Source organism: Mastomys coucha, unplaced genomic scaffold (genome assembly GCF_008632895.1).
Source record: "Mastomys coucha isolate ucsf_1 unplaced genomic scaffold, UCSF_Mcou_1 pScaffold16, whole genome shotgun sequence".
Taxonomy (NCBI): domain Eukaryota; kingdom Metazoa; phylum Chordata; class Mammalia; order Rodentia; family Muridae; genus Mastomys; species Mastomys coucha.
Window position 1 is genome coordinate 50,044,938 of NW_022196898.1, and position 25,510 is coordinate 50,070,447.

General features: G+C 45.3%; 1 protein-coding gene across 1 annotated transcript in view; it reads left to right on the top strand.

The window, feature by feature from the left end:
• Casq2 (calsequestrin 2) overlaps positions 1–25,510 on the top strand; it is a 62,160-nt gene that overhangs the window by 21,924 nt on the left and 14,726 nt on the right. The window contains exons 2-7 of the mRNA XM_031374996.1: positions 3,704–3,788; positions 6,328–6,428; positions 9,086–9,197; positions 12,244–12,317; positions 18,638–18,768; positions 20,058–20,103. Of these exons, the coding sequence (XP_031230856.1) occupies positions 3,704–3,788; positions 6,328–6,428; positions 9,086–9,197; positions 12,244–12,317; positions 18,638–18,768; positions 20,058–20,103 (549 nt within the window). The remainder of the gene's footprint in view (positions 1–3,703; positions 3,789–6,327; positions 6,429–9,085; positions 9,198–12,243; positions 12,318–18,637; positions 18,769–20,057; positions 20,104–25,510) is intronic.

Here is a 25,510-nt window from a genome sequence, read left to right on the forward strand (position 1 = left end):
ATGATTCTCTACACAGATAGTTCCCAAGAATTCCAAAGAAAGAAAGATGTCTTAAAAAGAGTCAATGAGTTCAAGGTGAGAAAGCTACAAGATAAACATTAAAATGCAATAATATATTCTGTACTAGAAAGAGAACAGATTCAAAACTAAAAATACATCACCATGGTGCAAAAGACTCCCAGTATTTAGATGTGAATTTAACAAAACTTGCACTAGATTTGCACCCTAAAGTGAATGGTGGTGCATGTCAGAAACCCCAGCACTTGGGAGGTGAGGGCACGAAGTTCAGGGTCAGCCTGAGCTACATGAGACACTGCATCAAAAACCAAAACAAAACAGTAAAAAGGGCTTATGTGCTCAGAGCTGTGATGTTAATGGAGAGATACAGCATCTTCCCACACTGACAGATAATACTCTGAATACACCACTCTCTCCAATTTGATAGGAGAGTTAATACAGTTGCATCTTACTTGTACTATGTAAATACATACACACAACACAACAAAACACAACACAATATGATATAATAGCACAATTGTCCAAGCCCTAGGGGATTTCTTTTTGTGTATGAATAAGACTATTCTGAAGCTGCTGTGTAAGAGAAAAATTACAAGGTAAAACAACCCACAAAAAGAATTGATTGGAAACACGACTCCTGTGTAGTTTTAGGACTCACCTCACAGAGGCTACAGCCTCGGCTGTGTGGTGCAGACAGAAGGACAGACAGGAGTTACAGAGACAAAGTGTGGAGCAGAGACTGAAGGAATGGCCATCCAGAGACTGCTCCACCTCTGGATCCATCCCATATACAACCACCAAACACAGACACTATTGTGGATGCCAGCAAGTGCTGGCTGACAGGAGCCTGATATAGCTGTCTCCTGAGAGGCTCTGCCAGAGCCTAGAAGTAGATGCTCTCAGCCATCCATTGTACTGAGCACAGGGTCCCCAATAGAGGAGCTAGAGAAAGATCTAAAGGAGCTGAAGGGTTAGCAGCCCCATAGGAGGAACAACAATATGAACTAACCAGTACCCCTAGAGCTCTCAGTGACTAAACCGCCAACCAAATATACACATAGTGGAACTTGTGGCTCCAGCTAAATATGTAGCAGAGGATGGCCTAGTCAGTCATCAATGGGAGGAGAGGCCCTTGGTCTTATGAAGGCTCTATGCCCCAGTGTTGGGAAATGCCAGGGCCAGGAAGCAGGAGAGCGCCAGTTGGTGAGCAGGGGGAGAGGGGAGGGAATAGGGTTTTCTCGGAGGAGAAACCAGGAAAGGGGAAAATATTTGAAATGTAAATAAGGAAAATATCTAACCTAAATAAGTAAATAGGACAGACAGAATAGAGACAGCAGAGTTAGGACCTCCCCTCCCCCCCACACACACCGAGATGTGTCAACTGAGTCTTGATAAAGGCATGGGCTAAGTGCAGAGCAAGGAAGGCTATCTACAAATGGTGCTGGAGTCAAGTAGTACAAAAGGAGAAAAAGGCCCCAGACTGTCTCGCAGCTTCCCCAGAATTTCATCACAATAATCTGTGTCCCTTAGAACAAAAAATAAAGCTGTAAGACTTTTAGAGAAAAGATAGTACAGTTCAGAATTTAGCACTTAGCCTTAACATTAAAAATCCCATTTATAGCCAGGCCCAGTCACACATACCTTTAATTCCAGCATGCTGGAGGCAGAGTCAGACAGATCTCCATGAGTTCGAGGACAGCCTGATCCACATATTGAGTTCAGCCATAGCTACATAGTGAGACCCTGTCCAAGGGGGGAAAAAAAAGCAACAGTAACAAAATTCCATTTATAAATGAAAAAAAAATTGTTAAATTAGACTTCATGGAAATTAAATTCTCCATTAATGTGTTGGAGGTGGTATGCATGTTTTCATGTGTGCACAACTGCTTCGACTGCTCTCCAGCCCTCATTTGTGTGTGTGTGTGTGTGTGTGTGTGTGTGTGTGTGTGTGTGTGTGACAAGGTCTCTTGCTGAACCTGGGGTTTAGTGACTCACAGATTATCTGCTCCGGGAGCCTCAAGGATCCACTTGCCTCTGCATCCCCAGAGCTGGGGTTGCAGGCACACATCACTTTGTTTGGATGCTGGGGACCCAAAAAGGGGAAAATGAAAAGCTAATGTGCTCTATAAAAAACAGGCAAACAACACAAAAAGACATTTCACAGAAGCAGACATACATAAACACAGCACTTGTTCAAGTAAATGGTCACAAAGCACAAATGAAAACCACAAGGAGACATTGCTGCATCCCTAGGAGAAATGACTAAAATGTAAAGGATGATAACACTCGTGGCTGCCAAGGTTGTCGGGAACTCATGCATTATTCATGAGGATGCGCAACAGTTCAATCAGGCCAGAGAACAGTTTGGTGGTTTCAGTGAGAACTAAGCCTAAAACTCCCATATGAGTCACAATTTATTCTCATAGTCATTTGATTCCTGAGATTAAGACGAACATTTAACTCAAAATCTCACAAAGCAACTCTGTTCATCAGAGCCAACGGCTGGAAACAACTCAGATACCATTCGGTAGGTGAGTGATTAAGCAAACTGTGGAGGTCCACCCCATGGATGTCGACTTAGCAGTGAAAAGGGACATACCTGGTGGTACAGGCAGCAAAACAACAGAACCTCAGGATGGATCATTATGCAAAGTGTGAAGAGTTATCTCAAAAAGGTACCTGCTACATGATTCTGTGTTTAGACGTCATATGATGATGGGGGGAGTCCTGGTTTCAGGAGCAGAAGCAGAGAAGGGGTGGAACTGCACCCAGTGGCTGTGACGATGAAGGGCAAAAGAGGGCCCCTTGTGGTGATGGGCAGTGCTCTGTACTTGAACGATTGTTGGCACCGTCCAGTTTGTGACATTGTACCTCAGTTTCACAAGATCTTGCTTCTGTAGAAAACCAGAAACGTGTGTGTTTGAGGGATCTCACTTTTGTAGTTCTTACAACTGCATATGCACCCAGACATTTTGAAAAATAGTATTAGGGTTTAACGTGTAGCACAATGCTTCAGCCAGTAATGGACCCGCATTTGTAAGGTCGCAGGTTCAATCCTCAGACAGCTCATAGTTTATGATCTCCCCATTTCTGTCCAGCCCCCTTGTGAGATGTCAAGATGACAGAGGGATAACACTCTATTAATTTAGAGTCCTTATTTGTTCATATCTGAGCTTCAGGAAGCTTAGCTGGATGCCAGTTTTACACACAGTGCCATCTGCTATACTGCTTTCTGCTCAGAGTGCTTTTTAGCTAATTCTCCATCCAAGACTCTTCATCCTCCTCATGGACGTTAGGCTCAGCGGTACCTTCATCCTCGGACTCTCTGCAGTTCTTCCTCACTATGTGCTGTAGGAAGCCTCTGGATGCCAATTTAATTCTTCATTTGGCAACAGCAAAAGATCTCACGGCTCCACACCCGGTCCCCGCTGGGTGTCTGAACACCCTTGGTTCGTTTCAGAGTCTCTGTGCCCCAATTTTATCTTCTCAAAGGCAGAAATGGCTCGTGGTCATGGATGTGTGCTTTTTTCTGGGCTTCTCTTCTTAGCCTCTTCGATTCTCAGCACTTTCCTGCCTCATCTGCGATCAGAGTGGCAGAGAATATGAATGGTACTCACACTTGTGATGGCGCCTGCCACCTGCTGTCTCTCTTCCCTTAACTCATTTCCCCTACCTGTCTTTTCAGCTTGTGGCCCAGGTTCTGGAACATAAAAACATAGGCTTTGTGATGGTGGATTCGAGGAAAGAGGCCAAGCTTGCCAAGAAGCTGGGTAAGTTTGAAATTTGAAATCTGTTAGGAAGAAACAAATATATCTCATAAAAATTAAGTCTTATTTATCTTGCAATGGTAACTGGATTATTTTCAAGCACATACTAAAAGATAGTACATATACCACTCTGGGTCAGAGTAGAGCCCATTATAAGAAAACCTAGACATCAACCTAACTGTTTGATGGGAGTCATTTAATTTATCTTTGCAGTGGTATCAGACAGCGAGAACTTCTTGGAGAAACTAACGTGAGGCACTTGAGCCCTAACTGACAGCTCCCACAGCAGCTAGAAGCCCAGCTTCTCCATCTTGTGCCTCGGTGGCTTCAGTGGGCCTCTCTGGGAACATTTCAGCAGCAGCCATAGCACTCTGCATTTACAACAGGGTCAGCAGAGGTCCCAGAGTTCAGGCTGAACCCCAGCTGGGAACCTTCAGCCTGGATGGGTTTTGGTGAGGGATGGTAGAAAGACTACACTGGGAGCTGTAATCTCTTGTGTCAATATGTCACAATCAAGTGCCCTTTACGATTCCTACTCCATAATCCCAAGGAGAAAGGGCACAGGGAGCCCCTCTGCTTTCCAAATACCACCCCCCAATGGTGTCCATTTAGGTTTTTCTGCATGACCAGTGGAGAATGGCTATTAAAAATAGCAGGAGGTTTTGAAACAGTACCTTTGAAGAAAGGTTAATTGAGTTTGGAGTAGTAAACACAGAAAAAGAAAAAAAAAGCTTAGTGGTGGTTCAGTGGGTATCTTTTGGTACATGCAGGTGCATTATTCCAGGTGCATGCTGGGGCATTATGCCAGGTGCATGAAGATTCATTATCTCAGGTGCACACAGGTGCATTATCTAAGTTTCATGCAAGTGTATTATCCTAGCAAATTAAAAACAACTCTTTCCTATTTTATTTCTTAGAAGACCAGACATTTGTTAAAGATAAGATTTATATTATAGAAGACTACTTATGTTAGACACAAAGAAGAACTCGCACCTATAAAATGGTGCCTTACTGAGAATGGCTGGCAGCATTTCTCTTTCTTTGGAGACATAATAAGAATACCTTCTCTGCCCAGAGCATGGAAGGAAAATACATTCAACTCTTCCTAGAGTCAAAAACAATTGAATGAGTTCTGCCTTTTTTCCCCAGCAGCTCATTGATTCTTAGCCTCTCCCCCAACCCACTACTGTTTTAATGAGTAGGAGATATTTGGGAGCATTTTTTAGTAAACTTTAAACAAAAATGCTAGTGTTCTAGAAATACTCAAATCTAAGCAACATGGACTGAGCAAAAATTCACAAGAACGGACTGCCCAGTGCATGATGGGGCTTAGTATGTCTAAATACATTCTTCTCTAAGCTTGCCTTGGAGGGATGGAGCAGCTGCCCCATAGATACTGGATCTCAGGGATGTGGTTGTGTTCTGTGAACCCGCCAGCCTATTTATCCTTATCCCCTCTCCTGGTTGTCTTACTTTGGCTATGGCTAAAGCTGCAGGTCTTGTCTCATTTGAGACAAACTCCCAAGCAGGCCCCTGACTGATGCTCCCTGGGACATATTTTAAGATGAGATGTCACAAGAGTCAAGAATACTCTGTGTGTCCAGTGCTGGGATGTGCCGAGGTCTCCTTAGGCGGGCTATGGGACATCGGGCAGTACCCAGCCCTCTTGCTCTTGAGCGTCTTTTGTGATTTGTCAGGAGAAAGCATTTCCTAGGTAACAGAGTCTGAAAACAACTCATCTGAAGGATTAAAGATGCTGTGAAGTTGCCACATCAACCTCGGCTGTTTAATATTCAGCCAAGGATATCGTATCCCAGCAAGGGTTGGTTAAAGTACACTGCACTGTACCAAGGGTGCTGGGGCAAAAGTGAAGCTGTGGTCTGCCCTCCCGGAATCTGCCAGTGACCTCAGTGAAGAGGCATGTGACTCAGAAGGGCTATCTGTCCACACATCCAGGCTCCACACAAGAGGTTGGGATCTGGAGAAGACAGCACCCCTATTGTTAGAGATTGTCGTATTAGAGCAAGTGGCAACAAGCAATGGGAGCAGGAGGGAGACGTTAGATGAAAACGGAGCCAGAAGGAGTGACCAAGATGGAGTGAGGGAAGGAGGCCACTCTGAGTTTAGAGAAAAGGGAAAGAGGAGTAAAGCCCCACTCTGCCTCTTGCTGGAATCACCCTTTCATAAGAGCATGCAGCCCAGAGACAAGAAGAGTGTCTCAGAGATGAGGAGCCCTGGTCTGGCCAAGGTGGGTGGAGAGGTGGGGCTGGCATTAGCTGATTGAGGGCCTTGAAGCCCCGGTAAAGCGGCAGACAGACATACAGTGATATTACAGGTTCTGGTAAGGAAAATGGCAAGGATCTGCAGTATTTGTGGGAACTCAAGCAGAAGTGGAATGGGGACTAGCTTTTGAATTCAATGCTGACCCTGACAGACCTGTCTGTTGGTTCTACTGGTCCTGGATCCTGACCTGACCGCTACTCAGGGCAGAAGTTAAGGTTTTCCTGTACCTTGATTGACTTTGGCCCCTCGTTCCTTCCAGGCTTCAGTGAAGAAGGAAGCCTGTACGTTCTGAAGGGTGATCGCACGATTGAGTTTGACGGGGAGTTTGCAGCGGATGTCTTGGTGGAATTTCTCTTGGATGTAAGTATTAACAGGTGGCTTTGTGTGTAGCTATCCCATAGAGGAGAGGCTACAGCTCTGGTGCAAAAACAGAGGAGCCAGAGAGCCTGGCATGGCCTAAGACCTTTATCAGGCTGCATAATGTCAGCGAGGAGATATAAACAGCACTTGTGTTATAGTGGAATCTTTTCTAGAAAACAGACTTTTAAGTCACCATAGAAATTGTCATAAGTGACCCAAGGGTAGTGTGTGTGTTTGTGTGTGTGTGTGTTAGAAGTGACATGGTAGTCTCTTACCAGTTACACCCTGATATCCACTGGCATTCTCTTGACATTGGTACAGTGACATTGAAAGAAAGCCAGGAAAAGGCAGGAAAGAGGGCCAAACCAGTCAACAGAGACGGAGGTAGGGACCCACAGGCCCAGTCTCCCTGAGTCATCTTCTAAGCTGATGGTGAGCTGAGAGACCATAGGTTGGTGAGGTGGCTCAGAAGGCAAAGGCACTTAGTGTCCAGCCTGGTAACCTGCCTTCAATTCCTTAGCTCCACAGGGTGGAAGGAGAGAACCAACACTCACAAGTTGTTCTCTAACACTCTCCACTCTCCATCAGTGCTCCCAGCCCCCAACGTGCCCCTCCCCCATCACTGCTGCACAATGTCTGCATACACACAATGGCATACACACATCCTGTTACACAAATAAGCAAATATTAAAACAAACAAACAAACCAACAAAGACAGAGCTAAGGAACACCCAGGGACCACCCTCCCCCACCACAAAAATGTCACTTTTAGCCATGGAGATGTCACATCCTCAAATCCATAAGTTCTAACAGAGGAAAAGAAACACTATAAAATATTTTGGCCATGCATAAAGTCACCCTCCTGGTTGTAGCTGTGAGGGTAAAGGCTTTGGAACCCATGTTCTGCACAGACAAAGAACCCAATCCTGCCAGGAATGGTGATCCACCTGTTACCCTGGCATGGGGGAGGCTGAGGCAGGAGGATTGTGGATGAGATGCCAATCTGGGCTCTGTGGGGCAGCCAAGGCTCTGTGAGGTGACTCTGTCCCTAAAATAAATAGCAACAATAACACAAAGAACTCACAGGTGACCACCAACACTGGCAATTCTTCAGCAGACAGCAAACAAGTCTACCGATTTCTCTCTGTACCCTCAAAAGCCAGAGAGGGCAGAGATTGCCAAATATAGTGTCCACAGTGTCTACTTGGCTGTCTCATGAACCCCCACTTAGAAGTCCTAGGGAATAGTCAGGAGAAACAACATTGCAGTTGAGGCCAGCCTGGCCCTGCTCCAAGCGAACCAGATGAGAGACAGCTCCTGGGAGCAAGGCTCTACATGCTTTAAACAATAAATTGTGTGATTGAGCCACAAAAGTGGCAAACCGGAGTTAGGGGCTGTATTCAGACTTACCTTATTGGGTTTTTGTCCTCTGCAAATCACAGATAGTTTTGTTCTCAGTATGTAGTCTGTCTTAGGGTTATTACTGCTGCGCTGAAACATTGTGACCAAAAGCAACTGGGGAGGAGAGTGTTATTTGGTTTACATCACAATTCATGGGAAACCAAGGCAGGAACTGAAGTGAGGTAGGAACTAATGCAGATGCTATGGAGGGGTGCTGCTTACTGGCTTGCTCTTCATGGCTTGCTTATCCCAATTTCTTATAGAACCATCAGTTCAGGGATGGCATCATCTACAGTGTGCTGGGCCCTCACCCATCAATCACTAATTAAGAAAATGCTCTACAGGTTTGCCTGTCATCTGATCTTATGGAGACATGTGGTTCCTTCCTCTCAGATATTTATAGCTTGGTCACATTGACACAAAACTAGGTAGCACATGGCCTTTGTCTCCAAGGTGGGTGCTGCAAGGTTGGTGGCGAGATGAACGATATCAGGACCCCACTTATCACACATCCTTATTCCTATCCACGGAGAGAAAAAGCCTCCCCCATCATTTTCTTAAGAGTAAAGAATCCTTTTTTTATCAAGGCCTTTAGCAAACTGAGCCAGAAGAGGGCCACTGTCCCATTCTTGATTCTAGTGTCAAGAGATGTTATAGAATTAAAAACTCAACTAATGAAGAAAAAGAAAAACATTGTGTTCCCAAGACACTAGGGAAGAAATTGTAGAGCATTAGGCTCATGAGTTTGGGCACAGAACGGCACATACTGTACATTGATCACTGTGACAAACACCTAGGGGAAACATTTTTTTTAATGAGTATTTGCCTTGGCTCTCAGTTTTGGAGGTTCAGCCCAAAGTCTGCTGAATTCATTCACTGGGCCTGAGAAAGGGCAGAAATCAGGTTGGCAGGGGCATAGGACTGAGGCTGCTTGACTCCTGCTGGCCAGAAAGCAGAGACAGACAGACAGAATGAGAGAGAATGGGGGGGGGGGCAAGCTCTGGACCAGATTCAGCCTTCAGGGCATATCCTCCATGACCGACTTTCTCCCCTCCTAATTCTCATCACGACCCAACAGCATTGTCAGAGTTTAACTCCATCATCAGTCATCAGAAGCTTCACGCTCTAACCACAGCTCAATGAGGGAAGCCCGCTCCAAAGTGCTCTATGTCCCCACTAGAGAGAGATACTCTCTCTCATTTAAACATCTTCCTCTCTTTGTGTGTGTGTGTGTGTGTGTGTGTGTGTCATTTCAGCTCATTGAAGACCCAGTGGAGATCGTGAATAACAAGCTGGAAGTCCAAGCCTTTGAGCGTATCGAGGACCAGATCAAGCTCCTTGGTTTTTTCAAGAATGAGGACTCAGAATGTAAGTTGTCTCTGTCAACACAGGTTTGTGGGTCTGAAGGCTAGCTCTTAACAAGGTGTGCTAGGCTATCCCAACAGAGGATACGGCTTTAATATCTCTTTTGCTGGGAACAGTAGAAGCTGGATTTCTTCCTGTTGCCTGTATAAAGGGATATGTGAAGAAATCGTGCAAAATAGGTAGAGAGAAGGAAAAACCATTAAGGTTAGGACGAGTTTTCTAGCCCTGAAACTGTGTGTGTGTGTGGGTGTGTTTGTATGTGGATTGTGTATGTAAATATGTGTTATTATGTTTGTTATTATATGTGTGTATGAGTGTATTTGTGTTATTATACATATTATTGTGTGTAAACATGTGTGTTATTATGTATATGTATTCTACTGAATAAATAAATGCCTTCTGCTTTCCTCTACTCTCCCTTCCTCCTGTCTACCTCCTCACCAGGCTCTTCTGTAAAATGGACACACAGTGGTCACTCCCTGATGTTGGTAGTTCCTGTGGTCACCAGCTGGAGAACTTCCCTGTTGGCTGGAGAGAATTAAATGAATTTTGTGTGGGAATGGGCTCAGTAGTTGCTAGAGAATGTGGAAAATTGCTGGCCAAGCTCAGAGCTGGCCATCAGTCCATGCCTATGACGACACATATGCTGTGGTTCTCTCTCTCTCTCTCTCTCTCTCTCTCTCTCTCTCTCTCTCTCTCTCTCTCCTTCTCTTTCGCTCTCTCTCTCTCTTTCTCTGTGTGGTTCTGTGTGTGTGTGCATACATGTGTATGTGTATGTGTATGTTTCCATGCATGTGTGTGCACATATGTGTGCATGTGCAGGTATGCATGTGTGTACATGTAGATATGGGTGCTTGTGTGCCTTGTGTGTGCATGTGTGTGCTTATGTGGATGTGGGTGCAGCAGAGAACAGATTTCATTATTATTTTTATTTTTTTTTTTTTAAGAAACGGAGTCTCTCACCAGCCTGGGAGAGGTTGCTAGGGGCCAGCAATCTCAGGGCTCCACTTGTCTCTGCTTCCCCGGAACCATGAGGACAAGTATCCATCACTCTGCCTGGTTTTACTTTGTGGGTTCTGGGGACTGGACTCCAGACTCAAGTCCTGGAGTTTATCCAGCAGATGCCTAGCCAACTGAGATATTTGCTCAAACCTGTGACTCTTAAAAAAACAGGTCCCTTTCCATGCTGAGTCTTTTGACATTAGTGTGCTTGTCTGTTTAACCTGGGCATTGCCTGATCCAGAACTAACTAAAATAATCTACAGTCGAATCTTATACAAGTCTGCTGAATTCTGGAGTAAGCGATAGGAAATTCAATGAAATTGAGGACATGAATCCACTGAAGAGTAAACATAGGCTCAGCATTGCAGGGTTGTAGAAGTTATAACTCCTCCTGGAGTAGAAGGCCTGACTCCAGACACTTCATGCAGTGTACTAAGCACAGTATTCTCATATGGGTGTGGTTTCTTTCTTCCGTGACAAATTTGGATACATGTTTGAAACCAGAGTCAAGTATAGGCTTGGTTTAATTAAAATAATCTTCTCAGAGGATCAAAATTTAAAAGTAACCCCTTTTTTAGTCTTTGAAAACTTCATACATGTACTCAATGGTACTTCCATCATATTCATCCCTCGCTGCCCCCTAAATTCCTGCCAGGATCCCTGAATCATATCTCATGTTATCAAACTGCCTTCTAAATATCTATATTTACAGAGCATGTTGGCACAGTATTTAATCCCATCACTTGGGATGCAGAGGCAGGTTGGATCTCTGTGAGTTTGGGGCCATCCTGCTCTACATAGTTAGTTCCAGGACAACTACAAAAGCATACATAGTGAGACCCTATTTTTAAAAAAAAAAAAATCAACACAAAACAAAAACAAGCAAACAACATAGATCTGAGAAGCTCCCAAGCAGAGAATAAGAGGCTGTGAGTGTTCAGTGTAGACAGGGCATCTCTATGAGTTTTCAGTGCAGATGGGACATCTTTATCAACCCCTGTCCTCTAGTGCTGGTTTGTGCAGGTCTGTGGGCTGGGGTGCAGCTGGCAGCTAGGAGCCAGGGCCAGTGAGCAGGAAGAGGCTGCAGTCATGCAAGCACTGGGCTGGCTGGGCAGGGTCGAGGTCCAGCAAGCTCTTCCCTGGAGTGCTACAGTTCATTAAGACAGGCACTCTCACATGATCATGTGCTTTCTTCCTTGTGAATGGGACCTTATAAACATTTAGGGGTGGGTTGAGATATAGAGACAGGTGCTTTCTGTTGGTTCGTTCTGAGATGTTAGGGATGCCTCATCTGCATGTGGAAGGACTTGAGGTGCTGTCTCCATGTGACTGATTGTCCCAGTCCTCTCAGTGGGGTGTCATGGTCGCATGTCCCAGGACAAGAACCTGGTCGGGAGTAGATTCAAACGCCTACCATTCTCAGTTATGAGAATTTCTGGTGTTCCTGAATCTGCTGGACCTTACCAGGTTTCCATCTGGTGGCACGGTCCGCTGCTTCATACCCCAGGGCTTGGGAACATGGCAGAAGAGGGGGCAGGCAGACTGGATGAGCTGGAGAGTGGAGAGGAAGGCTATGAAACTAAACTGCTTTTAAAATGGAAAAGCAAACATAAGAAAACTAGGAAAAAATAAGGAAACATAAGAAAACTAGGAGCCCTCCTTTGGATAAGCTTAAAATGCTTTACGGGGCAGTGTTTTTCTCTTAATTGTAAACACAGTGAAGTGAGTTTCCTTCTGACTTGGGGCTCATCTATGCAGAAACGTGACTCCAGCAGGTACAATTTTAACTCCATGCATTTGGGTAAAAGGAGGTTATTTGGGGGGAAGGGGGGTCCATGATTTTTTTTTCTTCTTTTTCTTCAGTTTCTCATATGTTCTGCTTTCTGTCCATAAACCTGTGGTGGAAGGAGGCTCTTTTTGAGTCACTGAACACCAATCAATTTCAACTCCAACTATTTTTTTTTGTTGTTGTATAAGTAGCTGTCTAACACCATTCTCTCCAAGTATGCAGTTTGCCTCTTGCAAACGTTTCTCTCTTCCCTCCTAGATTACAAAGCATTCCAGGAGGCAGCTGAACACTTCCAGCCTTACATCAAGTTCTTTGCCACCTTTGACAAGGGAGTAAGTACCCGTGAAAAGCTCATTTGAACATGTCCGGTGATGCGGACAATCAAGGTTTGAACTCCACCATCCTCTTTGCCTCTTTGTCAGGAAGTGTTAGAGGATGCTGGGAAACCACTTCTGAGAATACGGTCCCTGTCTTCCAGCCCAAAAATCCAAAAGGAAAGGCTAACTAATGATTCCAATATAATCTAAATAAAGTCAAAGAATGTTTGCCCTGATTGGTTGAGGCTTAGAATTGATAGCAAGATGGTGATAATGATCATCTCTTGAGTACCTGCTATGGACATGAATCAATCCCATCCTCTCAAAGGCCCATAAAGCGGGGGCTAGTATTCTCAGCAGATAGAAGGAATAACCAAAGCAAGGAGGGATCGATGCATTCAACTGAGTCACGATGTAGTCAGCGACTGGTAAGACTGGATGTGGTCCGAGTCCCAACTGATATGAAAGATTCTGTTCTGTACAGCTGTGCTCAGAGAAGGAAGCTTCAGGTAGTATGTGTAGCTAGAGTTTGGTTGTGCAGTAGATGTTAGGTAGTTATAAGAACTGCTGTCAGTGAAAAGATATCTAGACCCAGGAGGAGGGGTCTAAAATGGATATTAGTCAAAGATGAGTGTAGAAGCCTGAACTGGATTGATCATGACCTCTGGTTGCTGATGCAGACAAGGGTGACTAAGAGATTATAGGTTAAGAGCTCTGAAGTTTAGGGATGTAGCTTAGTTGGTACAGCACTTGTCCAACATGAACCAAGCCCTAGGTTTGATCTCCAACACTGTATAAGCAGTATACTGAAGGCCACCCTCAGCTACATAGGGAGTTCAAGACCAGCCTGGTCACTTGAGACACTGTTGGAAAGAAAAGAACTGATATAATAGAATCAGCCCAGGTGTTCATATGCAGAGAAGCAGTTAAAAGAAATATGGGGCTGGAGAGATAGCTTAGCAGGTAAGAGCACTGGCCGATCTTCCAAAGGACCCAGGTTCAAGTCCTAGCACCCATAAAGTGGAACACAGTTATCTGTAACTCCAGTTCCAGGGGCTTCCGATGCCCTCATCTGGCCTCTCCAGGAACCAGGCTTAGAAGTGATGTACAGAACATGTATACACATGTGATGGCTTGCATATGCTCTGCCCAGGGAGTGGCACTATTAGAAGATGTGGCCCTGTTGGAGTAGGTGTGTCTCTGTGGGTGTGGGCTATAAGACACCGTAGCTGCCTGGAAGTCAATCTTCCACTAGCAGCCTTCAGATGAAGATGTAGAGCTCTCAGCTCTGCCTGCACTGTGTCTGCCAGGATGCTGCCATGCTCCTGCCTTGATGATAATGGGCTGAACTTCTGAACCTGGAAGTCAGCCCCAATTTAATGTTGTCCTTATAAGAGCTGCCTTGGTCATGGTGTCTGTTCACAGCAGTAAAACCCCAACTAAGACAACACATAAAATCAATATATATATACATATATGTATGTATGTATGTGTATATATATATATACATATCTCTATCTCTATCTCTCTCACACACACACACATAATGAACTTTTTTTCAGTCATGAAGAAGAGTGAAGCCAAGTTCTTTGCAAGAAAATGGGACTCAATTGGAGATCATTATGTGGAGTGAATGGAATCAGTCCAAAGAACACAATTATCATGTTTTCTCTAATGCATGAGTTCTATATTTTATGTAGATACATTAAAAACCCTGTAAGTACAAACGACATGAAATAGAAAACAGAAGGAAATGCATAGGAGGGGACATTGAAAGGCGGGGGGCAGTGAGGTATGGAGAGATTATACAGTTGCATAACAGTGGCCTGATGAAACCCGGTGTAATCTGAAAAATGTAAAAAGAGGGTTCATCTGAAGGGAAGAAAGCTAGAACGCCGGGCAGGTGGGCTTAGCTAATCACCAGGGCCCTGGTCTCCTGAGGGACATGCTGTTCCGAGTTCAGAGTATATTTGTTTGTAGAAGTATCTTCCAATCTACCCAGAGTGTGATTCTGTGTCTGTGGCTATGAAGGAGGCGAGGCCTGGGAACCTCCGAAGCTGCTTTACTAACAAGTAAAATAGCGCCGGAAGTGCGGCTGCACACGTGGCCTTGTGCGAGCCACACCCTTTGAAAAGAGAAAGGCCGTCTCTGCACCTCCCTATGGAGCACAGAACGAGGACCAGCCCAATGCCACCTGGGTGGCACCCAGACTGCGGTGCCCAGTGGGAGGTGGTGGGATTCAGAAGGCACGGCTGCAGTCTCAACAGTGTCCAGCAGGGGGCAAAAGAGCTGAAAACCAGAAAAGGTACTAAAACCAGGGACGCGGAAGACAGCCCCGTTTGCAACAAGGACATTTGGCATCAAGGAGACATTTGACATCAAGGAGAGAAAATCCCCAGATAACTGGAGATTGCAAATCTAAGCTTTAAAAAAAAAAAAAAAAAAAAAAAAAGACTTGAAGCTATTGAGGACATTAAAGGCCTGGGAAGAAGCCGCTGTTAGGAACACAGTTTGGGTCCAGTTTTTCACACATTGAGAAAACATTCAACACAGTGGTCTATCTGTCTGTCTTTCTTTTTCTCTCTTTCTCTCCTTCTTTCTTTCTTTCGTGGATTCAACGGATTCATCTATTCACTGAGCGAATTCTTGGCTCCCAAAACACAACAGCATCAAGCAAGACATGCAATTGGCCTTGTAGAATTTAGAGTTTAATGTGAAAGAGCAAAAAATTTAGTAAAGATCCAGTAACAGATCAAGAAGAGAGTTGTAAAGAGGGAGAAAGGACACAGCTGCTGGTGTAGATTTGGAAGTCAGTAGTTCTCAACTGCAGTCAGACGATCTTGGTTCCTCTAATGAGCATTTAAAAGTCTTAGTGTGAGCCAGCAGGATGGCTCAGCTGTAAAGGTGTTTGCTGTCAAGCCTGAGAACCTGGGATCAATCCTGGAAACCCACACAGTGGACAGAGGGACTAATTCTCATAAGTTGTCCTCTGACCTCCATATATACTCATTTGGCACATGCATGTACACACACATACACACACACAAGCATGCATGGACACAAATAAACATGATAAAGAAATTAAAAGAAAAAAAAAGCTTAATCTATGGGATTAGTGCAGGAAATTTGTTTTTTTATTTTTTTAGATTTGTGACAAGACACAGGAATCTGAATTAGTTTTTGATTTTTTTTTATTATGTGTGTGTGTGTAAAAGAGAGAGAGAGAGAGAGAGAGAGAGAGAGCAAGAGAGGGAGAGAGACAGACAGAGAGGCAGACAGAGAGAGACAGAGAGAGACACAGAGAGAGAGAGAGAGAGACAGAGAGAAGGAACCCACAGACATCAGAGGCATCAGATCCCCTTGGAGCTGGAGTTGTAGGTGGCTGCAAGCCTGCTAACCTGGGTGCTGGGAACAAATCCAGTCTTAACTGCTGAGCAATCTTTTTAGCTCTGGGAATGGAAAGTTTAAAACAAAACCAAACTCTTCCCAGGAAACTTTGTAGGACACACAGGCTAGGGACCCGCACGGCTCCCTGTGGAATAGATCAGACTACCCTAAAGCTCGGCCCCTGTGAGGAGGTGGTGGGAGCATGAATCTGGAGTCCACCTTTGCAGCCGGCAGCCTGAGACGTGTCGGCTCTAACCATCGCAAACCACTCTGGCCTGCACTTCTCCTTCGGCCTGGGGAGCAATGAAATGAAAACTCAATCAGGTCTGAATCACACTGGAGCCCAAAGGAGCTGACGGAGAGGACAGATGTGAAGAAAGCCCAAGTTCCTGCTTAGCTGATTCGTCATCGCCAACCACAGTCCTGGCCTGTTGAACTGCAGTGAAGTCATGACTCAAAATCCCTGTGTATGCAAATGTCTGGAAAACTCTCATTGTCCTTGGTAGCTTGCTTAAAAGTGCCAACATTTTATTCCAACTAAAAGAAAAAAAGAAAACTATAGGCAGTTTTCTGTTTTATGGAACTGTCTGGTATCCAAGAGCACAAACACCCACGAACCAGGTTTTGATAGAGTCTTGCGATGGACACAGAAGACCCAACGAAAAACGTATCAACAAACTGAATAACGAATTCCTCAGCCCGTCTACTCTCCTTCAGCCTTTGCTATCCAAGATGCAATTATGCAAGGCTGGAAGCAAACAAAGTACAAGGAAAGGGCATCCCATGGAGAGTAAAGGAGGGAAGACCCAAGAAACTTTTGGAGATCTTTACGTAGGCTCTTTCAAACCTACAACACAAGGCCTCAACCATCCAATTTTACATGCACAGACTTAGCATTGCAGACCTAGGCAGTGGCATCCAAAGACCAGAGACTCTGCACAGAGGCACATGCGCATACATAGGCATGCACATGCTGCTTAACGAGTGGTTCTGAGCACTTTAGGAGGTCATAGTTACTTTCCAGGATGTGGGATGGATTAACGACAGCAGATGATAGGAAGACAACTAAACATCTCGTTAGAAAGTCTGCTGCCAATACAGTGTTTATAGAATATCTGCAGATTTCTTTCTTTGCATGGTCAAGCAGAAGGGAATTCTCAAAAGAAAAAGAATGTTGGAACACAAGAAACTAGAGAGAGCAGCCCTGCCGGTCTCCGTATGTGATCTTGATGAGTCGCTCACCCAAGTTGTTCTTGATATGTAGAACAGAGCAGAGCGGTAGCTCTAACCACGTTCAATCGAAGTGAACAACCTAAGTCACTTTACAGCTGTGGCCAGCACATAGCAAGCAGGCCATATCTTTGACAGTATTACGGTTTCTGTTCATACAAATCATTTCTTATTCCCTGGAAGCCTGTTCTTAGAACAGAGAGTGAGTGAGCAAGTGAACTCAGAAGAGAGTCTGTCATTTTCAAACTTGTTGTACCCAGGGTGGGAGTACAAAGATTGTGACAATCCTGGTCCTGGCCTGTGTCTGTCTCATTTGTCTCCCTGTCTCTCTCTCTTGCTCTGCATGTTGGAGACTGAACCTCACCCATGCCAGAGAAAGTGGATCTTTACCACACTTCGTCCTCGCCCCACTTTTAAACATTTTATCTTAAGACAAGATCTTCATAAATGAAACTAGCCTTGAACTCATTCTAGTTTAATCTGATATCAAATTTGTGATCCTCCTGCCTCGGCCCCCTAATGCTGGGGTTATGGGCTTCCACCAAGGCCCAGCCTGACTGTAGCTCTGTTTGCATTAACTCCACATAGGATATTGGAATTAAAATGTGTCTTTTGGAATATAGTGACCTGGGACTAATACCAAGCGATGGTACTTGCAGATGTGAGTGTTTCTGCAGAGTGGACCTCCTTTGTGTAAGAGCTTATGTAACACTCATGCCTCCCCTACTAGTTCCAACTCCTGGGTGACTAGGTCACCACACTGTGGTTGCCACCACAAGGTGTCAGCTCCGAGGCAATGTTGTGCGGTTTAAAGGGAGCTATTGTTCCAGCCTGTGCTTTCTTGGACCATGACTCTGAGCTAGAGAAAAGCGATTTGGCTTCTCATTGAGCCCTACACATTCCAGGCCTCTCAAAGCATGTCACAACGAGAGGTCCTGAGCTCAGCAACTTTGCAGCCAAACACAGCTACCATTCTGTCCTGACAACGCATTGGTGTGTGGCCTCTTTAACCAAGAGAGACAATCTGTCAGGCTATGGGCACTTTCTTTGAGGTTAGTGATAGGATGAGCCATTCATCCTGGCTTCCTGGGAACAATCCAGAGTTTAGCACTGAAAGTGCTATGTCCATGGAAGCCTTTCTCTTCTATGCAAAGCAGGATGGTTAGTTATCTTTCAGCTGGGGCAGTTGTTAGGCCCCGACAAAACACCTAGCAAGCTTGGTACAGTGACTAAATCCTAGTAGGTTCCACCCTTTGGCTTAACTAGCAGTCAGAAGACAGGTGAATGGATTGGCTTTCGATTCTGTGAGCCTGTGTGCTCTAATAGTTTTTATCAATTGCCTTTTTCCATCCAAATTAGTTCCGTTAAGGCCACCCAGTGAGCATGTTCTCTTACCATCGGCTTACTCCTCCCAGCCCTGGCAAACACAGCAGAGGGAAGATAACCCTGCACTGACCTTCCCCACTTTTTATTCCAAGCACTCCTTGACACCCGTAGGCCCTCATTCTCCAGAGCCTTTTTCTATTGAGCTTTCTTTGATCAAAGATAAGTCTAGCCCAGACCATAAGGAATACGTGTCCTCCCTACGTCAACATTTAAGGTAAAATTACCCGTAATCTTGCATGTTGTTACACAAGCACTCACTCTTGGATAGAGAGGCCATGGATACTCTAAGCCAGCACTGGAATGAATGATAATCTGAGTTCTGCTTATTGCAGGTGGCAAAGAAGTTATCTTTGAAGATGAACGAAGTTGGCTTCTATGAGCCATTTATGGATGAGCCCAATGTCATCCCTAACAAACCTTACACAGAAGAGGAGCTTGTGGAGTTTGTGAAGGAACATCAAAGGTATCCTAGATGACAAATGGAGGATGGGGTGGGTGGGTGGCTGGTCCAGGTAATGGGTAAGAGCTTCTCAGGGTGACAGTCCAGAGTCATGAAGAACAACAACCTAGAGTAAGACATCCAGGAGAACAAAACTGGCCAATGTGGCTTTGTCAATCATTGACCAGTATCAAGGATGTTACCACTTCTGAATAAGGCCCTACCCTTGTAGTTAGCATTAGACTCCCTCCTTCTAGTGCAGACCCCTACCCCCACCCCAAGCCAGAGTAAGATACAGACGAAATTCTACACTTTAAGTGACAACTTCCTGTATGTAGTACAATGTTCCAAGTGCTTTATGGGAGCAAATTTCTCTAGTCTCCAACTATGGAGCTGGTATTCTCCCAATGTCACAGCTGTGAGATAAGTCTGAATAATTAAGTAATATAACCCAGGATAATTCCACACATTCTACAGACAACTCCTGGGATAGGGATATTTGGCTAAGACTCGGAGCATCTCGAGCAGAGGATCCACAATCTTTTTCACTGAAGAACCACATAGTAAATATTTACACAGTTCTGGGGGCAAATGGCCTTTGTTGCAGCTGTTCAGCTCTGGGCTTGGGTTGTATAAGCAGCCCTGCTCATGTGTAAACAGATGGGTGTGGCGAGGTCTAGTTACACAAACAAGAGGCCTTGGCCTAGGCTGGCCCACCAGCTGGAGTCCTCTGCCTCTGCTCTGGAGGGAAAAACTGTTTGGAAATAAGGAACAAGGTAGTGGGTCCACTATGTCACCTCTCCTCCCTCCATATCGTGGACAAATGTGTTCACTGAACCTGAAGCACCCCGATCCCTATGCCTGGACAGTCTTTGTCCCTGAAGAGAATCAGCGCTGGGAGGGTAAACAAGCCATCTATTGTGTTTTTGATGGATGTTCCTGATGACAAAAACTGGCATTCTATATTTCAATAATTGTTGTCTGTCCAATTTCCTTGTTCTTGATTGGCTCTGGACTTTCAGAAGTGGTCTCTATCTATGAGGAGAGGTCACTAGGAAGGCGCTGTCTCCCTTCCCTCAGACAATTCCCACACCCTTGGTATGTCTTGGATCTAAGAAGGCTATGACTGGGCTGAGTGGGTTTGGGCCTAGCTCTCTCCTGACAGGGCTGGTGGCAAAGCTCTGCTTCCTTGTGGGCAGAGATGAAGTCAGGGCTCCTTAGGCTCAAGCAGAGGAGCCAAAGTCTTATTTGCATGGGCTGAGGCTTGATTTCTGTTGTGGTGATCCTTACTCAAGGATGCTCCTGTTTTTCAGACCCACCCTACGTCGCTTGCGTCCAGAGGACATGTTTGAAACATGGGTAAGAAAATGGCAAAGTCTTGTGGTGTGTGTCACCCAAGAAGGGTGTCCTCTGACTATGAAGTCTTCCTGAGTGGGGTGGACATCTAGGGAGTGTGGTATTGGGACCACGGATGGCTTCATGTTCATGTAAAGCCCAGGTTTTCATGGATCCAGTATGATCCCCCTGAGTACCATTTACTAGGCAATCTTACTCAAATTTATTTCCCTTAGTCCCTGGCTTCCACTCATGTGCCACCAGCAGCTTAGGGCAGCTTAGTGGAAGAAGCCCAAGTCTAGAGGGTCGTAGAGACTTGGGTTCAAGTCCAGCATTTGCCATTGAGCAGCCCTGTGTCTTTATCTTGCATGCAGTCCTTTTGGCTTTTGTCTACCCAGTTAAAAGTGGGGATTTACATAAGAACAAGTGGGATGGAGTGTCCCAGGATATGGGAGATGCTTGGTTAGTGAATGATAGCTTTTAAAAAAATGTCTCAACTGAAGACAGTAGAAGGTGGTGAAGTCAGCCCCTCTGCTAGGTCTGTGTCCTAGACTGTCATTGACTCCAAACCAACCAGTCTGTGGGACACTTTCTAGGCCATTGCTGGTGTCCTTTGACTTAGACCAGCCAGTTCTTCAAAGTGATGTAGGACAAATACTATTTTAGTCCATTTTATACATAGAAAAACTATGACCATCTTAGGTTAACTACTCAAGAACACATGACTAATAAGCATGGGTCCTTGGGGGTGCAAATCTATCTGTACCCAAAGTCTCATGTCTTCTCCAGTATCTCTTCCTAAAGTGGCCATGTCCCCACAAGCTGACACTGGTATTGGTGCCTATGTGTGATGATATAAGGGTCAGATGACAACGTGTAGGAATTGGTTCTTGTCTTCCACCGTGTGGGTACCAAGCAGTAAATCAAGTCACCTGTTAAGTGACAAGTGCCTTTACCTGCTGAGCCATCTCACCTGCCCCAGCAGGTTCTTCTGAAGGAATCTTCCCTCTGTTGTATTGCAGAATAATTTATAAGACAGGACTAAAGAGCTTTCCATTAGTAGCCCCAAGGCAATGCCATTGCATAAGGGGGCTACATCTTGTTTTCTTTACATCTTTTCATTTGGTCTGAGGTATTTCAATAGAGGGGAAGGAGATAGAATAAAATAGGGACAGTGGTAACATAGCTGGTGCAAAGTAGTTAGTAACACTGGTTTCTTCTTGGTATGGCTATAGTTTCCGTTTTTCACTGAGTAAAAGTTTTATAGACTTGGGCTCTTTCCAGTTGGTAGAAGTTATGTTAGTAAGAATCTGTTACACTGTGTTAAGAAGAGAGCTGGTAAAGTGAAGGCTGCTTTCTTAGCTTTTAGTACTAAGGGTTGAGTAGAAGAAACAGTTTCAAAGTATAACACCTCAGGGCAGGAGGAGTGGCTAAGCTAGTGAAGGCAATTGTTGCTCAGGCCTGGGCAGCTGGGAACCCTCCAGAGCCCATTTAAAAGTGGAAGGACAGAATTGACTCCATCAGGTTCTCTGACCTCCATATGCATGCTGTGGCATGCTCCCTTTCTCACATCATAATCAGTAATAATAATAATAGTAATAATAATAATAATAACAACAACAACAATGATAACAATATAAAAATCCACAACCCAGTGGTGGTGGCGCAGGCCTTTGATCCCAGCACTTGGGAGGCAGAGGCAGGCAGATTCCTGAGTTTGAAGCCAGCCTGGTCTACAAAATGAGTTCCAGGACAGTCAGGGCTATACAGAGAAACCCTGTCTCGAAAAAAACAAAAAACCAAAACCAAAACAAAACAAAAAAAAATCCACAACCCCAAGCCAAGACATTCATTGTAAGGCAGGAACAGATGAGCAGCTGAGGAATCTGCAGGAGAGAATAGTGGGTCCTACAGCCCCTGCTCTTTGGAGGCCGGTGCATGGTGCATGGCCATTGCATACATAGGCCCGTTTTAATCTCTTTATGCACATTCACAGAACACAGTAGCATTGAGCTTATTTGAACAGTGCCGTTCACTATTGATACCATGCACTATATCTGTATCTCACCCAAATTTATGGTTTGAAACCATGAGGTCAAGTGCGGGGCCTTTGGAAGTTCAGTGGTCACCATGTCAGAGCCATTGTAGTTAGGGATGCCCTGGTGAAAGAAGTCCCAAGGTGTGTGTAGCGAATCATGCATGTACTTGCAACAAGAGGCTAATAAGTTTGAGGCCAGCCTGGGCTACATAGTGAATTTGGAGCCAACTGGGGTTACTTAGGGAGTTGCTATCCAACAAACAAACGAGAGAGAGAGAGAGAGAGAGAGAGAGAGAGAGAGAGAGAGAGAGAGAGAGACAAAGAGAGGGAGGGAGAGGGAGGGAGAGAGAGAGAAGAGAGAGAGAGAAAGAGAGAGAGAGAGAGAGAGAGAGAGAGAGAGAGAGAGAGAGAGAGAGAGAAGAGGGAGAGAAGAGAAAGAGAAGAGACAGAGGCTCAAAAAGACCAAAGCCTAAGCAAGCCCTCATCTGACACTGAATTCACTTGTGAGGAGGGCACCTTGGGCTTCCCACCCTCAGAACAGTAAGAGATAAGCCTCCTGGATTCCTGCTCTTAATAAGCTACCCAGTGTATGACCCTTTCTTATAACATACAGGATGGACCAGCAGAGGGCTTTGAGCTAGACACAACCAGCCAGTCATACTTAGGTCTCCGCTTACTCTGTGGCCTTGGTAAGTCACTGGGACTCTCTAAGTACCGACTAGGAACACAATGTGCACTTGCAATTCAGAGTCCAGGGATTCCCAGAGAACTTACCAGTTCTGCTTGCACTCATGTGGTACACAGACCTACATGCAGATCTCACCAGTTCTCTTGTGGCTGGTGGTAGATATTGCTGCTGTTTGGGCAACTGGTATTTTAAGGCATAGTGCCTTCTGCCAGGGAGCTTAACATCTGGCTGAGGAGGGAAGATTCCTCAGACTCAAAAGAGAAGTGGCATATCCCAGCACTCAGAAGTAGAGGAAGGGATCTCTGTGAGTTTGAGACTAGCCTGATCTACACAGGGAGTTCTAGGTCAGCCAGAGAAACATGGTGAGACCCTGTCTCAAATAAAATAAAATAAAATGTAAAATGAACAAAAGAGAATTCCCATGACACATTGAAACTCACTGCTTTGTAAGCTAACTTAAATTTAATAAGAAGAGAGAAAAGAAAAGAAAGGAAAGGAAAGAAAGAAAACAGAAAAGAAAGGGGAAAAAAAAAGATTCAAGACAGCACTGTCTAAAGGCCAGGTGAGTGATCCACAGAGCCCAGGCTTCTGGACTCAGAGAAAGTAGACACCCTGGCCCTTGGCACTCTCTCTCCCTGTGTACACTGCTTGTCACCAAGCAACTGACTCATGGGTTTGGAAGCAGATAATTGCCTTGTGGGTTTATTGAGGAAAAATCCTAGCACCTAGCACAGACCCCATATCTAGTGTCCAGTACAGGCTCATGCCCCGCATCCCTGAGATGCTTGCAGAGAGCCCCTCTGTACTCCTGTTACAGTGCTCCGCCTAGAGCCCATCTCAGCCGAGAGTAGTAACAAGCGGACTTGGAACAGTCTGTCAGAAAATGAATATGGATTCTTAATTCTAAAACCAATTTCCAAGTGCACTCTGGAAGGGCAGGCAGAAATGAAGCCTGCTTCACAGAGTTATGGGTGCTCAATTCCAACTGATGGCAGGCGACAGAGACATGGGACCACCTAATGAGACCTGATCGAGATAGTTTGTGTGGCGGTAATAGCAAATGTACAGCTGTGAACCTCAGACTCTCTCTCTGGTCACTGCTGGGTTTTCCTAATAACCTGGTGCACACACATGTATGTCTGTAACATTCAATTCCCCAGGGGATCTGGCCAACGCAGAGTCTGCTCTTGTTTTTTAATAATAATATTTTCTATTTAATCTGTCTTGGAATTTTTGGAGGTTTTGTTCATCCCAAACTCAAAGGGGGAAAATTAGCATTTAGATAGGATTGCAGGAGCATTAAAATCAATCGAAATGGAAATGGGGTTGGAGGGGGTCGGGTCCCCACCCCCACAGGATGACTGTTATGACACTGGGCTTCCCAGTGAATACCTCACTCTCGGCAGCTGCCATCAGTATGCACTTGACTTTGTTTCTCCATCTCATAGATAGCATGGAGTCTCCAGAGGGTCACATTTCCTATACAAGGAAACTCCAAACTCTCCCTCTTCCTTCCCCGGTCATAATCAACACGAAGGTGGTCTTCCTGTCCCAGATGTGCAAATATGAAACGCTCTTTGCTATCTGACAGGCTCCCTAGTTTGCTTTCCTTGCTCTGGCATGCCCTCCCAGGACACATCCTCAAACCACCACAGTCCCAAATTCCAACCTCTCCTTGGAGCCCCCCACACTCATAGAAATGTTCCTGATGAGGGCTGAAAAGATGGGTTGGTGGTTAAGAACACTCGCTGTTTTTGTAGAAGACCTGGCTTCTGTTCCCAGCACTCATAATCGGGCCATACACAGCTGCCTGGGCATCTAACACCCTCTTCTGGCCTCTTTGGATATCATGTTCATGTGGTGTACAGACATATACTAGGCAAACATTCATACACATAAAAAAATAAATAAATCTTAACAAAATGTTTCTAAAGAATTCCTGTCGATCTGGAGTTGAAATTTGAAAGGGCTCCAAGGAAACAACCCGAATCTCAGTGCAGCGAATTGGGAGGTATTATTGACTGGCTCCAAGGGCTCTGCTCCTTCCAACGGAGTCACGGATTGCATCTCCATCACTTGTGTGGGTCCCAGTGACCCAAGTCCTAGTTGGAGGCTCTTTACTGCCCTCGGAGGGTTGAGGATCTGCCAGCCGTGCTCAGAAGTCCCTGTAATCTGGCCCATCCCTGATGATAACTCCTGGTGGGGAGCCTCAGACTCGCATTTACAGAAGTATCTTGAAGCTGCCACATTCTATAGAGCTGTTTCCAGTTTTTGTTGTCCCTGGAGCCTCTGACTCCAGACTCATGCTCTTCCCAATTTTCCCTTTATCGCTGCTCTCGGGACTCACCAGACTACAGGAGTGAGACATGTTTCTTGTTAACTCTGTGTCTGTTGTCCTGTCTTACAAATCCATTGATCAGAGTCCCTTATTGAAGCTCCATGTGTTGCTACCAACCACTCATCAGTATCTGTTTCCTTTATGTGTGCCTGTGCTGCTCATTTGTGCCTGGATGTCCATCCCCTGCCAATCCCTGTCCCCTGGGTGTCCACCCCCTGCCAATCCCTGTCCCCAGGGTATCCATCCCCTGCCAATCTCTGTCCCCTGGGTGTCCATGCCCTGCCAATCCCTGTCCCCTGGGTGTCCATCCCCTGTCCATCCCTGTCCCCTGGGTGTCCATCCCCTGTCCATCCCCTGTCCCCTGGGT